At 35.8% G+C, this 18,119-nt stretch overlaps 2 protein-coding genes across 2 annotated transcripts; one reads left to right on the forward strand and one right to left on the reverse strand.

Moving 5' to 3' along the window:
- The first annotated feature begins 349 nt into the window (after nucleotides 1–349).
- LOC125259732 (pyridoxal phosphate binding protein) lies at nucleotides 350–12,293 on the forward strand. The gene is made up of 8 exons (XM_048177619.1): nucleotides 350–507; nucleotides 1,464–1,571; nucleotides 1,647–1,682; nucleotides 1,764–1,839; nucleotides 1,996–2,136; nucleotides 6,313–6,455; nucleotides 8,710–8,808; nucleotides 11,117–12,293. Exons 1-8 carry the CDS (start codon nucleotides 418–420, stop codon nucleotides 11,270–11,272), a joined length of 849 nt encoding a protein of 282 aa, XP_048033576.1. The 5' UTR covers nucleotides 350–417; the 3' UTR covers nucleotides 11,273–12,293.
- A 616-nt stretch (nucleotides 12,294–12,909) lies between these two features.
- On the reverse strand, nucleotides 12,910–17,643 carry tmed4 (transmembrane p24 trafficking protein 4). Its single transcript, XM_048178172.1, has 5 exons — nucleotides 17,431–17,643; nucleotides 16,853–16,953; nucleotides 16,595–16,720; nucleotides 14,484–14,630; nucleotides 12,910–14,150 (listed from the first exon to the last, which is right to left on the reverse strand). Exons 1-5 carry the CDS (start codon nucleotides 17,573–17,575, stop codon nucleotides 14,001–14,003), a joined length of 669 nt encoding a protein of 222 aa, XP_048034129.1. The 5' UTR covers nucleotides 17,576–17,643; the 3' UTR covers nucleotides 12,910–14,000.
- Between the last annotated feature and the right edge of the window lie 476 nt (nucleotides 17,644–18,119).

Below are 18,119 nucleotides of genomic sequence, written 5' to 3' on the forward strand. Positions count from 1 at the left end.
AATCACACATTTATAATTAATAAAATAGTTCTTGTCCTTGATCAAGAAAATAAATAATGTATAAAAATATACTATAAAGTCTAATGAATTAGAAAACAATATTTTCAACAAAATAGCTGCTTTGCATATTATCATCGTAAATACTAGTTTACTCATTTAAAAACTACATGAACGCCCTCTCAAGTCAATTTGAATGCGATGAGCTTATATTCACGACTTCAGAAGTGGGAAGTAGGAAATTACCGACAATTTGCCGTCACAATAATCTACTTTTCAGACCTTATTTATTTACAAAGCCTCAGTAAGATGCCGTAAAATATTGAATCTTTAAATGAGGCAGGACTTTTATTTTGTAAGAAAGCTGACCGGATTAGTCCGTGACGTCACACGGCTGATGTATGCTCGCGCACTGAGGCTATGAGGAGAGTAGTGATGTCGGAGGAGGTTGGGAAGAAATTGCAGGCGGTGGTGGACCGGGTGAATCAAGCGGTTTCCCGTCGCCCGAAGGTCAGTTTTCATCGGTTTCTTTTGAGCAAGACATGAATCAACAATATCCTTTTGAAACACTATTAAAAACATACTATCCACGCGTGCTCACCGTGTTGTTATGGAAGGGTTATGTAATCTGTTCAACCTTTACACACACACGAGCTCTATATAGTAACGAGGAATGATTGACAGCTAATTGTATAGGGAATAACTGATATTTTTTTGACCTAATATATATATAAAAGTATTGCAGAGTGTTCAGAATGACAGTATAAAATTAGAATAGCGTGTAACTTCTTCTCAAGGAGAAGGACATTTGTGTGTGTGTGTGTGTGTGTGTGTGTGAGAGAGAGAATGAATGCATGTTGCATGAAATATCTGATTCTAAGCAGTCACGCTCCAGCAAATGAAATCTGCATGACACGCGTCAATTGCATGCACTTTAAATTGCATAACATTACATTACGTCCTTAAATTAAAAATTTCACTGTATACACAAGGAGCAAATTGCAGATTTTAAATTGGATGGTGATTGATGGTTAAAATAGTATGTCAATATGATGAAGGACAGTTGTGAAAGTTGTTGTTTGTTGTATTACTATAATGCACATATATCAAATTTAATCAAAATAATTTTTTTTTAATGTATAATTTATTATGCTCTAGGTCTATCTAATTATGGGGTTGTATGAGATGATATACATTAGAGAGCTGTATTTCCTAGTGACCGGATAATTATTAAAAATCCATTTTTAGCAGAACATTTATTGTTCCGATTGTAAAATGATTTCAAATCATTTATTCATTCGACATAAATGGACAGCATACTTTGCTTTTATATGGTTAAAGCAAAAAAATACACCAAAAAATACATTCTAGTGGGGCAAATATTGTCCCTTAATAAAAAAAAACAAGAGACACTGCACTACAGCACTCTTGTACACAAGTGACAATTTTTTACTTTTCTATTCCAGACGTTACCATGTATAGCCCCTCGGCTAGTTGCAGTTAGTAAGACTAAACCACCGGAGATGGTGGTGGAGGCTTACAAACATGGACAGCGAAACTTTGGAGAGAATTATGTGAGTAAATAATTAAGTATGCATGCAAGTCTGCATTTGCCTAATTTTTCATATGAAATATCCCCTTTTCTGCAGGTAAATGAACTTGTTGAGAAAGCTTCCCATCCCCAGGTATGAAGTCAGGCAAATTTGAATGTATTTGTTTAGTGGTTTTTGATCGTATGTCTTGATCTGTCTAAAACTTCTTTGTAGGTTGTGTTGTCATGTCCTGAAATAAAATGGCATTTCATCGGTCATCTGCAAAAGAATAATGTCAACAAACTCCTGGGTGAGCAAAGCAACTTCGATTTGCATTTAGTTTGACTTAAAAATACTAGTATCATTTAAAGCCTACATTTACTGTTATTGCATAGTGATGTCAGACATTTATAGGTTATTTGTTTTTGATTCTGATGTAACCCACATTCATTGAATTCAATCACAGGTGTCCCAAACCTGTATATGGTAGAGACGATTGACTCTGTGAAACTGGCTGAAAAAGTCAACAGCTCGTGGCAAAAAATGAGAGCTGCCAACACACAGAGGTTAAAGATTATGGTTCAGATCAACACCAGTGGAGAGGAAAGTGAGTGTTCTGCACCCAAATAATCTCCTATTAACATCACTTCTGAGTTTTTTAAAAACTCTATTATAGAAATCTGCATATGGTATTTTGATAATTTATAAAGATTTTGTGCGATTTTGAGTGTCAAATCTTATGCATTTTTATCTTCCATTATTGCTCAAGCCATTTTTCATTTTTCTTAAAGTGCCACTAAAGCAAGTTTCTTTCATGTTCATTATTAAAATAAACAATGGTTACAAAAGCCTTCTAGAGTGCAACAGCCCAGTTCTGGAAGTAAAACTTCATTTTCTTCATAGGGAAATTGATTTTCAACAATAACTTATAAACCTTTAAAGACAGACCCACTGTGAGCTCTGTCAACTTGGATTTAGAGATTTCATGTGGTCGTGATGAAATATGGCTGCATTTACACTGCAAGTTTTAATGCACAAATCCGATCTTTTGACTATATCCGATTTTTTGGCCAGTGTGTTTATATTAACTTTAGACACGACTGGTATCCGATATCTGTGTTTACATTACTTCCTGCCCCAAAATGATCGTCATTGATAGTTTTACATGCACATAGTAGATCCTTGGATTTTGAATGGCCGTGCTATTAAAATGATTTATATATTTCATGGAGTGGCCATGATTAGCCTGTCAGAATGGATAAGTTAACATTCTGTCTGAACGGATATAGACCGGAAAATAAAGGTAATTTGTGTTTTATGGAGTCAAATTAATGCCTTAAAGTTTTGCACAAAAATAAAGTTTTGCAAAACAAAAAAAAGAATTGAGCAATAAAAAAATGTTTTGCAAACAAAAATAAAGAATTGCAAAGGAAAAATAAAGTATTGAGCAGAAAAAAGTAAGTTTTGCAAACAAAAATAATAAATTGCAAAATAAAATAACGTAGTGCAAAAATAAAAATATAATCAATTACAAAAATCAATGACAGCTGTAATCCTATTTTATCTTTGCCACATATTTTTCATGCTCAAACCTACTAAATCATTTGCAACGCTCATTTTATTCTGCGTTTCAGTCAAGCGTGCGCTCACGATACCGGTTTTCTTTTGTGCTGCACTTTTCTGTGCGGATCTCTTTATGGCACTGGTTTGACGTGGGGGTGGAGTCAAGAAACGGGGGCACGCCCCCGCGAAACACGTCATCGGCAGGAGACGCAGATCGCAACAGAACAGATCAAGCATAGAGACAAAGCGCATTTATTAAACAATCCAACAGTCTCCAGGCTGCCTTCTTGTCTTTTCTGACTCATTACAAAAAACAGAACAATGCCTAAAAGCTGCTGTGTGACAAGGTGTACAGCTAACAAGCTAAAAAACCCAGAAATACGTTTTTATAAGCTGTCGACCCCCAAAAACGAATGTTTAAGGACACAAAAGTGGATACAGGCAGTGAGACAGAGAGCAACGGGTCATATTACTATAAGAAATGCATTGGAGGGGGTCGTAATCGGCGACAACATATGCTAAACAAACCAACAAAAACAAACCATTCATTATTTTTAACCATGTCAAAGAATTATTTCACCTGTCGCCGATTACGTTCCCCTCCAATGCATTTCGCGGGGGTGTGCCCCCGTTTCTTGACTCCACCCCCACGTCAAACCAGTGCCATAAAGTGATCCGCACAGAAAAGTGCAGCGCAAAAGAAAACCGGTATCGTGAGCGCACGCTTGACTGAAACGCAGAATAAAAAGAGCGTTGCAAATGATTTAGTAGGTTTGAGCATGGAAAATATGTGGCAAAGATAAAATAGGATTACAGCTGTCATTGATTTTTGTAATTGATTATATTTTTATTTTTGCACTACTTTATTTTCCTTTGCAATTCTTTATTTTTGTTTGCAAAACATTTTTTTATTGCTCAATTCTTTTTTGTGTTTTGCAAAACTTTATTTTTGTGCAAAACTTTAAGGCATTAATTTGACTCCATAGTGTTTGATATTTTATCTACATTTATTAGTTTTAGAATTCCATTTTTTGAATGAATTCGAGCGAGCAAGGGAGATAGCGCATGCGAAAGAGAAAGAGAGCTACAGTGAAGCTTTTGGCTTATAAGAAAAACAACAACACGGCGGTCTTTTAAATGAACCGGGCAAAGTTTGAAATTCAGCTGCTGAATATGTGTGTGCGCAATTTCTTTTTCCCACATCAATATAGAGCTGCGAATTTTTAGTGCAAGTGCATACAAGCACGTCTGCTTCATAATACAACATTGAAGCTATATTTTAGTGAGCAAACGTGCCGCCCTCGCCTTGTGATGGCTTGGAATTACAATGGGAATCGGATATGCGTGTTTAGACGTAGATCGCATGTTCAGAGATCGGATATGTATCGGATTTAAAACCACATTTGGAAGTGGCTCAGATCGGATACGGAAAAATTTTGTGTTTACACGTGTGCAACTAATTCCGATCTGTGTCAGATGTGAGCAAAAGATCGGATTTTTTGTGCAAGTGTAAACGCAGCCTATATAATTGAGTATCATTGGAATAACAGTGGAAACTAATTCCATGTTTTGTTATGATATTACCAATGGGCAGCATGTATATTGAAAATAACAGAGGACCTAACACAGATCCTTGCGGCACTCCATAATTTACTTATGGTAACTTGGATGATTCCCCGTTTAAATACACCAAATATTAATGGTCTGATTAGGTACAATCTGTCCCTGAATACCAGTGTAATTTTGTAGTTGATCTAAGAGTATGTCATGATCTATAGTGACGAACACAGCACTAAGATCAAGAAAAACTAGTATTGAGATGCAGCCATGGTCAGAAGTCATTTGTAATATTAATGAGTGCAGTTTCTGTGCTATGATGGGTGTAAATCCTGACTAAAATTTTTCATAGATAGCGTTGTTTTGCTGGAAGGAGCACAATTGAGCGGACACAACTTTTTCTGGTATTTTAGACATAAATGGAAAATTTGAAATGGGTCTGTAATTTGCCAATTCATTTAGATCTAGTTGTGGTTTCTTAATGAGAGGCTTAATAACTGCCAGCTTGAAGGGTCTTGGGACATGATCCAGAGATAAAGACGAGTTAATAATATTAAGAAGAGGCTCTTCTGCAACCGGTAACAACTCTTTCAGTAATTTAGTGGGTATTGGATCTAATAAACATGTTGGTTTAGATGCAATGATAAGTTTAGCTCTTCCTGTCCTATGCACTGCAATTGTTCTTGAGGGGCGATAATTGAGGATGATTCATAATGCTGTCAAAGGTTGTACATTGACAATTTTATTTCTGATGCTTTTGATTTTGAAGTCATTACTACTAAACTGTTATGGTATATTCAGTTCAGGTGATATCTGTTTATTTGTTAATTTAGCCACTGTACTAAATAAAAACTAATTTGGTTATTTTCTATGAGTTCGCAGAGATGCTTGGCCCTGGCTGCTTTAGAGGCTTTTTACAGCGGGACATACTGTCTTTCCACGTGATTCTAAATGAGTTTGTATCCATTTGTGCTCTAGGTTACGGGTTTCTCTCTTGAGACCGTGAGTAATACTGTTTACTGTACCATGGTGCAGTACTTTTCTCTCTATAATGTGCTAGAGAAGACAGTGCCAAGTAAACAGTCTGTTTCCTTTTGTATTTTTGTCAGATTTTCAAATAGTTTTTATGCTTCAAACCAAAGTTTGTAATGTTATGATTTACCTCATAGCTGTTTGGCTTGGTTCATGGCTTGTAATGCTTTAATGAAGACTTTGTTTAAATACCTATGGGAGAAATGAATGGAAAAAATAATTCCGGAACCAACACAGCTGAAAAAATGGATGGGCACTGTTGCACTCTATTGGGACACTAGTAAATTGAATTATTGTGAAATGTCCTTGAATGTTTATATGTCATGAAGTCACTTGAGATGCTTTGTATTATTTTTATTTTTTTATTTTTTTTATAGATATTCTTTGTTTGTAAAGTGTAGAGATTCACAGTTGGGAGCATCATAGTGGGATTCAGATTTGTTATGCAATGTTGTCAAAAAAGCCCATATCATAGGTTCAGATGTTGTTTTATTCACTTTTTTGGACAGGATGATAGTTGCACTGTCACAGTGGGCGCTTGTCTTACAAAAACACATCTTTTCTCAGTGTATCATATAACTGTTTTCCTGAAACCTCAGCATGATCGTCTCTCTTGGACTTGTTTCATTAGGTAAACATGGCCTGCCGCCTGATGAGACTGTAAACATGGTAAAACACGTCGTATCTCAGTGTTCTGCTCTTGACTTCGCCGGGCTCATGACGATTGGCCGTTATGGTTACGACCTCAGCGAAGGCCCCAACCCCGACTTCCAGGTGCGTCAGATCAGCCGGGTCACCAGCTGGCCTCGTATATTTACTTTTAAACATACACTACATTCTTAAAAACAAAGGTTCTTTATTGGAATCATTGGTTCCATGAAGAACCTTTAACATCTATAGAACCATGGAATTGTTCTTTAGCAAATCCAAAATTGGTTCTTTTATGGCATTGCTGCAAAAACTACCTTTGGAAGCTTTATTTTTAAGAGTGTACAATTCAAAAGTTTTGGTTCTGAATGATTTTTTTTTTTATGTCTTTTTAATGTCTCTTATGCTCACTAAGGCTGCCTTTTATTTGATTTATTTTAAAATGTAACTTATTCCTGTGATGCAAAGCTGAATTTCGGCATCATTACTCATGGTCTTCAGTGTCCAGTGATACTTCAGAAATCATTCTAATATGCTGATTTGGTGCTCAAGAAATATTTTTTAGTATTATCAGTGTTGAAAACATTATTTCTTTGAATAGAAATCTCAAAAGAACAGCATTTATTGGAAATAGACATTTTTGCAACATTGTAAATGGCTTTACTGTCACTTTACAGTCAAGAAATGAAAGTATTAATTTCTTTCCAAAAAATTGTGGCGTAATACAAACCCGATTCCAAAAAGGTTGGGACATTGTACAAATTGTGAATAAAAAAGGAATGCAATAATTTACAAATCTCATAAACTTATATTTTATTCACAATAGAATATAGATAACATATCAAATGTTGAAAGTGAGACATTTATAAATGTCATGCCAAATATTGGCTCATTTTGGATTTCATGAGAGCTACACATTCCAAAAAAGTTGGAACAGGTAGCAATAAGAGGCCGGAAAAGTTAAATTTACATATAAGGTACAGCTGGAGGACCAATTTGCAACTTATTAGGTCAGTTGGCAACATGATTGGGTATAAAAAGAGCCTCTCAGAGTGGCAGTGTCTCTCAGAAGTCAAGATGGGCGGAGGATCATCAATTCCCCCAATGCTGCGGCGAAAAATAGTGGAGCAATATCAGAAAGGAGTTTCTCAGAGAAAAATTGCAAAGAGTTTGAAGTTATCATCATCTACAGTGCATAATATCATCCAAAGATTCAGAGAATCTGGAACAATCTCTGTGCGTAAGGGTCAAGGCCGGAAAAACCATACTGGATGCCCGTGATCTTCGGGTCCTTAGACGGCACTGCATCACATACAGGAATGCTACTGTAATGGAAATCACAACATGGGCTCAGGAATACTTCCAGAATACTTCCACTTGTCGGTGAACACAATCCACCGTGCCATTCGCCGTTGCCGGCTAAAACTCTATAGGTCAAAAAAGAAGCCATGTCTAAACATTATCCAGAAGCGCAGGCGTTTTCTCTGGGCCAAGGCTCATTTAAAATGGACTGTGGCAAAGTGGAAAACTGTTCTGTGGTCAGACGAATCAAAATTTGAAGTTCTTTTTGGAAAACTAGGATGCCATGTCATCCAGACTAAAGAGGACAAGGACAACCCAAGTTGTTATCAGAGCTCAGTTCAGAAGCCTTGATGGTATGGGGTTGGATGAGTGCGTGTGGCATGGGCAGCTTACACATCTGGAAAGGCACCATCAATGCTGAAAGGTATATCCAAGTTCTAGAACAACATATGCTCCCATCCAGACGTCGTCTCTTTCAGGGAAGACCTTGCATTTTCCAACATGACAATGCCAGACCACATTCTGCATCAATTACAACATCATGGCTGCGTAGAAGAAGGATCCGGGTACTGAAATGGCCAGCCTGCAGTCCAGATCTTTCACCCATAGAAAACATTTGGCGCATCATAAAGAGGAAGATGTGACAAAGAAGACCTAAGACAGTTGAGCAACTAGAAGCCTGTATTAGACAAGAATGGGACAACATTCCTATTCCTAAACTTGAGCAACTTGTCTCCTCAGTCCCCAGACATTTGCAGACTGTTATAAAAGGAAGAGGGGATGCCACACAGTGGTAAACATGGCCTTGTCCCAACTTTTTTGAGATGTGTTAATGCCATGAAATTTATCAAATATTATCAACTTATTTTTCCCTTAAAATGATACATTTTCTCAGTTTAAACATTTGATATGTCATCTATGTTGTATTTGTACAGTGTCCCAACTTTTTTGGAATCGGGTTTGTAAGTTTATCAGCAAAATCAACTTGCATCTTGATTATGAAACAAACTAGCAATATGCTAAAAGAATGTTACAACATAGTATGCAAAATGTAAATGAATGTGTATGTTGTATGTAGATGCTGTTGAAACGTCGTGATGAAGTTTGTGAGAGTCTGAAGATTCCAGCAGAGCAGATTGAACTCAGTATGGGCATGTCTAATGACTTTGAGCACGCGGTAGGTGTTGCTTTCTTTCAAAATGTATGTGCTTTTAATGTTAAAGTGCCCCATTATGCTTTTTGGGATATTACCTTTCATGTAGTGTGTAATATAGCTGTTTGAGAATGTAAAAGGTCTGCAAAGCTTCAAAGATCAAAGTGCACGATAAATGGAGTTCTTGTCTCCCAAAAGAAAGAACCGATTTTCAACTGCCTGAAATTTCACTCAAAATTACATAGGTTTGTAATAAATTTGCATAATGCCAGCCTATGGTCTTCATTGGCTGCCCGTGAACATTTACTTTGACCTGCCCTCAAACACTGCAGTTGTAGCTGAGGCCTGGAAAAGTTTGGTTCGTATTGTCGACTTGTCGAGAAGATGGTGTTTTCAGCACTGCAAATCCACTTTGCATGCACTTCCAAAGAATGAGGACTCGTACTCTAATTGATACAGTAAAACTGACGCCATCATTACTGTTCGTCTCAAGTGCTGAGTAAGATCCGGAGCTGAAATAGAGATATGGTAATGGGCATTTAGTTTCCACACACTCTGTAAGCGGTAGGCCAATCACAACAGACTGGCCCATCTGACCAATCAGAGCAGAGTAGGCTCTTGGAAAGGCTCTTGTCTTCAACCCCGCTCCTGTGTCCGAAATCGCACCTTATACCCTTAAATAGGGCACTATTTGAGGGGACAGCCATTTGTAGTGGTGTCCGTAACCACAGTGGATGATATCGAGTACACTCATTTAATCCCACAATGCACCGCAATAACGGTTGTGGCTAGAAGGGATAAAGCTACGGCCGGAAGTGATGCAAAATCTCGCCATAAAATAACAATAAATGAAATTTGCTACTTATCAGATTGTGTTTTATTATTGCACAAACTATGTAAAAGTGGCAGCCCTTCCGGTTCACTCAGTGTCCGAATTCACTCACTCGTTTTCATTTACTCCTTCAAGTGGATTACATTAGTGGGGTAATATAGGGAATAGTGAATGAGGGTAGGGGCAATTTCGAACATAGCACCACTGTCCTGAAAAGTTTAGCTTCAACCCTAATCAAACACACCTGAACCAGCGAATCAAGCTTTTCAGGATCACTTGAAAATCAAAAGCTGAAGCAGGCTGGATATAGACTTTGCAGGGTTGAAGAACTCTGGTTCAAAGAGACCAGATCGTTATTGAACTGTTTCAGACACTGTGAGAAATGAGGTGATGTGCAATGTATATTATGAGAAAATTCAAAGGTGCCCTAGAATTAAATATTGAATTTACCTTGGCATAGTTGAATAACAAGAGTTCAGTACATAGAAAAGACATACACTGAGTTTCAAACTCCATTGTTTCCTCCTTCTTATATAAATCTCATTTGTTTAAAAGACCTCCGAAAAACAGGCGAATCTCAACATAACACCGACTGTTACGTAACAGTCGGGGTGTACGCCCCCAATATTTGCATATGTCAGCTGATGTTCAAAGCATTAGACAAGGGCAGAACGTCTGGATCTGTGCACAGCTGAATCATCAGACTAGGTAAGCAAGCAAGAACAATAGCGAAAAATGGCAGATGGAGCAATAATAACTGACATGATCCATGATAACATGATATTTTTAGTGATATTTGTGAATTGTCTTTCTAAATGTTTTGTTAGCATGTTGCTAATGTACTGTTAAATGTGGTTAAAGTTACCATCGTTTATTACTATATTCACGGAGACAAGAGCCGTCGCTATTTTCATTTTTAAACACGTGCAGTCTGTATAATTCATAAACAGAACTTCTTTATAAATCTCTCCAACAGTGTGTAATGTTAGCTTTAGCCACGGAGCACTATCAAACTCATTCAGAATCAAATGTAAACATCCAAATAAATTATATACTCACATGATCCGATGTATGCATGCAGCATGCATGACGAACATATTGTAAAACATTTTGAGGGTTATATTAGCTGTGTTTATGCTGTTCAAGGCAAGCGCGATCTCCGGGGGTGGGGGAGCACGAGAATTAAAGGGGCCGCAACCTATATATCGGTGCATAGTTAATGATGCCCTAAAATAGGCAGTTAAAAAAATTAATTAAAAAAATCTAGGGGGTATTTTGAGCTGAAACTTCACAGACACATTCAGGGGACACCTTAGACTTATATTACATCTTTTAAAAAGAAGTTCTAGGGCACCTTTCAAGAGTTTTTGACCTTGAATGCATGTAAACCTACTGTAGAAGACTATTCAAACAAAATAGCATAATGGGGCGCTTTACTTTACTTTACTTTCCTGCAAAGTTGCTTTTGATCAATTCATTATCCATTTGAAATGTTTCTAGATCGAGGTTGGCTCCACCAACATTCGGGTCGGCAGCACTATTTTCGGCACCAGAGAATACCCCAACACCCCGAGCCCCAGTCCAGAGAAAAAACCAATGGTCGTATGTGAGGAAGCAGCCAGGAAAATGGACCGGCTTACCGTCACAGAGAAGTGAATGATGAGGGAAAAAAAGGTTACTGAACTAAATGTGGGACCTCTTGGGCTTTTTCCCCAATGACTGGGCTCACCATTCACCAGTCAAGGGCCTTTAAAATGTCTTAACTAATGCTGCTGACCTGGTCTTCTGTGGCGAAAGAAGTGTAATTTAATAACTGGAATACTAAATTTATTTCCTGAAGGTGTTTTTATTATCAAAAGATCTCCAGAAGTGTCCTCCACCCCTTTGTCAAACACTTAGCCTTGGTTTTGCGATTATTTTTAGCAGATACAGGGTCAGCACATGCTCAGTTTTGTTGTGCCAATTGTAGATGTGTGAAGTATTATTTCTGTCATTTCAGTTTGATTAGATGTTATCAGTTGTAACTCATTTTAACATCTAATAGGATCTATTTTTGTTCCTAGAAGTGTGTAGGTATATTTTATAGTGTGTCTGTGTATTGTTTTGTTCAAAATCATAAATGTAAATGATATGAATTGCACATTTATGGTATTGCTTCTGTATCCACTTGTTGCTGCGTCAATGAGATGTGTCGGGACTGCTGTGTGTGTGTGTGTGGTATTGTCATATAGTTCATGTAGTGATTCATGTCACCCTAAACACTGGTGTTGAATTTAGCACTGATCAACAGCCACATTGGTTTCAGTACAGAACATAGAAATGTGCAATGAGATCAGTGCAGAGACGAATTGTTTTATGGAGTTTTGAAGACGCTGAGGGCCTGAGGCCATTTACTATGCAAGAGAGAGATTGTTCTGATTCTTAGATGCTTGTTTAGAGGCAATCACATCATTTTTTTTGTTTTTAAATTTTAGATTAATATAGTGTTGTTGAACTAATGGGTTTACTGTTTGTGGTCAGTTGTGAAAAGCCAAAACTGAAATTATAACATCCTTTTTTTTTTTTCTAATCAGTGTGACAAATAACATTGTGTATCTTGTCAATAGATATTTAATTGATTTAAGGTGAGTTGAGCAATAAAATAAGAGAAAATGAAATGGTTTGTATGGCATATATAGACAACTTTAGTATTTTTTTTTTCTTTTATCTATTGTCTGTCTGTGTATAGTGTAAAAATTAAGATTTTTTAAAATGTTTTTGAAAGAAGTCACTCACCAAGGCTGCATTTATTTGATCAAAAATACAGAAAAAACTGTAATATTGTGAAATATTATTACACTTTATAATAACCATTTTCTGTTTTAATATATTATACGATGCAGTTTATTCCTGTGATGCAAAGCTGAATTTTCAGCATCATTACTGCAGTCTACAGTGTCACATGATCCTTCAGAAATCATTATAATGTGATGATTGTGCTCAACAGTTGTGCTGCTTAATACTTTTGTACAAACCATGGTTTGAAAAAATGGTCGAGATTCTTTGATGAAGAGAAAATTCAAATGAACAGCATTTGTTTGAAACAGAAATCTTTTGTAACATTATAAATGTATTTACTGTCATGTTTGATCAAATGAATGCATCCTTGCTGAATAAAAGTATTAATTTAGTTAAAGAGCTTACTGACACAAACATTTCAAGGGGTAGTGTATGTATATTTATATATAAAATATATATTTTATCTTATCATAAGTGAAATGCATTATGCTACTCATTCATAAAGACCAACAACATTTTGTCAATTTAAAACCTTTAATTCGAAAACCATTAAGAACCCAACTAAAATAGAAACAGACAATGTTTATGAATGGTGTGTCAAACAATGAGTTTTAACGGAGTATCAAGCATACAGTTAAGTTTGTGCATGCACAGTGTGTGCACAGATGAATAGTCTATTACAAAGCATGAATGACACTTGAGAATACAGTAAATAACCTTCAGCCTTTCACATTACATGGAGGATTTTGCCATTGTGTGTCATGCAATCCAGCATTTTTATAAATTGGTACTTGTAAGAAGCCAGTACAAAAATTTCCAAAAATCCTATAAACAACATTTGAAAAAGAACCCAGAAAACCAAAAGTTTTCATTAAATTACAGACATTCCTGCTCATTTTATCTACTGATCTACTGGAATAATATTTTAAATCTGGTCAATGCAGTGAATAAATAAAGCATGAACACTGAGAACAACAAAAATCACATTTTGTAAATCAATAAAAGAAAGAAAATCCCTAAAATATGGATTTACTTTTTGGTCTAAACAGCTACTAGGCAAGCTACAATCAATTTGCTTGAATCATTTCCCCTCAAGATCATGAACATCAAACTAATTTGAGGGTGTTTAGAGCCCAAGACAAACAGAACATGAAAAGAAAGCCACAAATCTTCAATATACCTCAATATATACATATTAAAAATGTTTAGAAACGCTTAAATTATTAGCTGGCTTGATTCTTCACATTTATCAGTAATGCGACCTTAAAGTCAACACCCATAATGATCATCACTTTAAAAGCATTACATTTTCATATCACACTTTTTAGTAATATGAACACTTAAACAACATTCTATGCATTTATGATTAATTTATGACAAATGGGTATCAGGTATATAGCAGCAATATTAAGGGTTGTTAATATTCTGCATGTTTAAGACTTCATTCAAAGCTCATTGTGTCTAAATTTATCTGCTGAAGATAATGTTTAAACGAACTGAATTTAAAAACAAAATATTGAAATAAGCACTGAGTATTTCCATGCTTGAGATAAAAAATGACAATAAATGTTACTTGGGTTATTGTCTTTGTAATGTTTTCTGATTTTCACACCAGCTTTTTGGCCTCGAAGAAGCTCTTGAGATGTCTCATTTGCCAGATGCCAGTGATGATGAGGATGATGGTCTGAGCGATAGACCACCACAGAACGCGCTGGTTCGTGCTCTCGCTCGTCATACGGAAACGCTCCTCACGGTACTGTGGAAAAAGACAAACAACTTATTGTGACTACAATACAACCCATGTGGATGCTGTATGATATAACAGTGACAAATAGATACCAGTGCTGTTTTGGTATAATTGAGATACTATTACAGTTTTTTTTTTACAGTGTTTCCCAAAAGCATCGTTAGCCAAGTCCATGTGTTGGTAACGACGGTAATTGCGACCATAGTTGGCTTTGGCAAGCACACTCCTGTTTAGTTCTGGTCCAAAATAAAGTTAAACATCTTGAGCAGGTACCTGCCAGTAAACCAACAGAACCCTACGGTACCATAAACTAAAACTCAACTTTCTGCAGTTCAGACTCACCCGCTGGTAGTTTTGCTCTTTCTGGATCTGTTCCACCTGGTCCAGGAGCTGTCGGACCCGCAGCTGCAGCTCGGTCAGTTTGTCTTTGGCTGCGATTTCGGGGTAGTTGTTGGTGTGTTCACCAACCTGAATCTCCAAATGGACTCTCTGTAAGACAACATGATATTAGGTTTCACATCTTTATCTTCAGTTATACTGTATTATATTGAAATGAATATGGTAATTGTCTTTTTCTCATATCTATAGTAGAGTTGTCAAAAGTACCGACTGTGATACTATGTCGGTACTGAAATTTTAAAAAAGTGATGCTTTGAGCGCTGTTGAGAGGATTCGTAAACACCTCCGATTGGCTATTGTGTTCAAATTTCAGTACCAACTTGGTATCACCGTCTGTACTTTTGACAACACTAATCTATAGGTAATTTCAAAAACTTGAAAATGAGACATATTTATAATATATTTCACCAGTGTTGTTATTGTTAACTAAAACTATTCTAAATCATTTTCTTAACTGAACCAAAGCTGAAATAAAACATTAATATATTAAAAACATAAAAATTAGAACTGAAACTGAACTGAAAATTAATTGAAGTACTAAAATGACTAAAGCAGAAATAAAAATAAATGAAAGCTAAATAGAAATATTTAAAAACAAAACTATAATATAATATACTAAAATAATGACAAAAGGTAAACTGGAACATAAACTAAAAATATGCAAATTAAAGCAAATTATTAAAATAAAATATAAAAGTAGTATATAAATAATACTAAAACAACACTGTATTTGACATACAAGTATTACCTAATGTAATTTATTATAGAGATTGCATATTGGACAGCTTATAACTCAAAATTATTAATTAAAATGTCCAAATATGAATAAATAGTATAAAATAGTATATAAAAATACTAAAATAACTATATTTGACATATCAATATTAATGGATGTAACTAATTAAATATAGAGATTGCACACTGGACAGCTTATTACTCAAAATTATTCATTAAACATTCAAAATATGAATAAATACTATAATAGTATATAAATAATACTAAAATAACACTGTATGTGACATATAAATATTGCCAGATGTAATTTATTAAAGGGTTAGTTCACCCAAAAAGGAAAATTGTGTCATTAATTACTCAGCCTCATGTCGTTTCACCACCGTAAGACCTTCGTTAATCTTTGGAACAAATTAAGATATTTTTGATAAAATCCGATGGCTCAGTGAGGCCTGCATAGCCAGCAAGATAATTAATACTTTCAATGCCCAGAAAGCTACTAAAGACGTATTTAAAACAGTTCATGTGACTACAGTGGTTCAACCTTAATGTTACGAAAGGATGAGAATTTTTTTGTGCGCCAAAAAAACAAAATAACGACTTTATTCCACAATATCTAGTGATGGGAGATTTCAAAACACTGCTTCATGAAGCTTTGAAGCTTTATGAATCTTTTGTTTCAAATCAGTGGTTCAGAGCGTATATCAAATTGCCAAAGTCACATGATTTCAGTAAACGAGGCTTTGTTATGTCATAAGCGTTTTGAAACGTTTCGAAATTTCATGTGACTTTGGCAGTTTGATACACGCTCCGAACCACTGATTCGAAACAAAAGATTCATAAAGCTTCGAAGCTTCATGAAGCGGTGTTTTGAAATCTCCCATCACTAGATATTGTTGAATAAAGTCGTTATTTTGTTTTTTTGGCGCACAAAAAGTATTCTCTTCGCTTCATAACATTAAGGTTGAACCACTGTAGTCACATGAACTGTTTTAAATACGTCTTTAGTAGCTTTCTGGTCATCTGAAAGTGTTAATTATCTTGCTGGCAATGCAGGCCTCACTGAGCCATCAGATTTTATCAAAAATATCTTAATTTGTGTTTCGAAGATGAACGAAGGTCTTGCGGGTGTGGAACGACATGAGGGTGAGTAATTAATGACAGAATTTTTCATTTTTGGGAGAACCAATGCTTTGAATATAGAGACTGCATATTGGACAGCTTATTATTCAAAAATGCGTGACGAAGATCCTGGACTGAGACGATGACACTGTGCAGCACTTAATCCGTTCTCCATATTTATCTGGTATTTACACTCGTACCAGTTTTCCACCAGCAAACAGTGCCATCTTGGTGGAGTTGGAGTGGAGGCAGATCTGATGCTCGCCTGGGGTGTGGGACGTGAAGGTGAAACGCCCATCTGAGCCATACTGACGGGACAGAATGATCTGAAATACACAGAGAGAGAACGTGAAAACTACTTCACAGAAGGAGCCTTCTACATTTCACCAAATATAACCCTATTCATCGTTATATAGCAGACGTGTTTGGATTATAGAGTAAAATCAAGAACAGGATACCTTGGTATCAGGATCTTTGATTTCCACATGCATGCCTAAACCAGGGGTGGACGGGAGGAAAGAGCCAGCCTGTTTGTCCCACAGCTGTGTTCTGTATCTTCCTAAAAAGACACAAATAAAACTCAACACAGTATGTTCATATGCACCATTAAAAACTGACAAACATAATTAGATTAACAGGATCTGATTGTTATTTCACTATACAGTATGGATATTAGAGATCAAATATACATGCATTATCTCCTGACATCATAACTGTTATTTCTGATTACAATAAACAAGCGATAAATCCAGGCAGTAGCTGCTGGCAGGAGGAACTGGTTGCACCTGTATCTCAGCTACTAAGCAGGATGCTGCACCTGCCACATCCTGATTTACTCAAAGCCCTCCTTTATTTGGACAGATGTATACAGATAATAAGATCCATACCTCACATTTGATTTCATATCAGCTGTCTTCAGGTTGAGTGTGTTAAATAAGACAAAAAGTGAATTATTCTACTGATAAATCCAGATGGATGAATCAGCTAGCCGACAAAGCTAACCGATCACAGAGAGCCGATTGGACAATGGACGTACCGATCACCATGGTTTCATCGGGTATTTCTTCTATAAAACATTTCTTCTCCGTCTCTCCGATGTGGAAATAAAGGGCTTGGCTTGGAGAAAGCCACGCAAATAGAAGCAAAAGCCCGGCACAGGACACCACCGCCTTCATCTCCATCCAAAATCACCCCTCACTCAATCCAGGGCTGAGAATCGATTGCAGAATCACTCGATTCTCACTCACGGACTTTTGTTTATTAAAGTCCGCCCACGTTCACGAGCAGAATAGAATTTAATCTGAAGAAAGAAGCTAAAAATTCTTGATTTAGTAAATTATTTAATAAAAAAAAAATCGAAATAATAAATAATTAAACTAATAACATATTCGATTTTTTTTTTGAAATATTTAAATAAACCTGCTTTGTTAGTATACTTATTGTTGAATTTCTATGTAAACTTATATATACTATTTAAAAAGTGATTTGAACATTAAAATTTAAAATATTGATTTAATAAATTATTTAATAAAAATCTAAATAATAAATAATTAAACTTATAACATATTCTGGGTTTTTTTGGGGGGGGGGGGGTTAAATAAATTTCTATGTAAAATATATATAATGATACTATTTATAAAGTGATTTGTATATTAAAAATTAAAATCTTGATTTAATAAATTATTTAATAAAAAATATAAATAATAAATAATTAAACTAATAACA

This window comes from Megalobrama amblycephala, linkage group LG24 (genome assembly GCF_018812025.1).
Source record: "Megalobrama amblycephala isolate DHTTF-2021 linkage group LG24, ASM1881202v1, whole genome shotgun sequence".
In the NCBI taxonomy this organism is placed as follows: domain Eukaryota; kingdom Metazoa; phylum Chordata; class Actinopteri; order Cypriniformes; family Xenocyprididae; genus Megalobrama; species Megalobrama amblycephala.

Excerpts from the sequence above, each read along its gene's own strand:
- LOC125259732 (XM_048177619.1), top strand. The coding sequence starts at position 418 with ATGAGGAGAGTAGTGATGTCGGAGGAGGTTGGGAAGAAATTGCAGGCG. Across the intron at positions 1,683-1,763 it reads AGAAAGCTTCCCATCCCCAG|GTTGTGTTGTCATGTCCTGA; the intron begins GTATGAAGTCAG and ends ACTTCTTTGTAG. Across the intron at positions 6,456-8,709 it reads GCCCCAACCCCGACTTCCAG|ATGCTGTTGAAACGTCGTGA; the intron begins GTGCGTCAGATC and ends TGTTGTATGTAG.
- tmed4 (XM_048178172.1), bottom strand. The coding sequence starts at position 17,575 with ATGGAGATGAAGGCGGTGGTGTCCTGTGCCGGGCTTTTGCTTCTATTT. Across the intron at positions 16,954-17,430 it reads CGATGAAACCATGGTGATCG|GAAGATACAGAACACAGCTG; the intron begins GTACGTCCATTG and ends GTGTCTTTTTAG. Across the intron at positions 14,631-16,594 it reads TGTTTGCTGGTGGAAAACTG|AGAGTCCATTTGGAGATTCA; the intron begins GTACGAGTGTAA and ends GTTGTCTTACAG.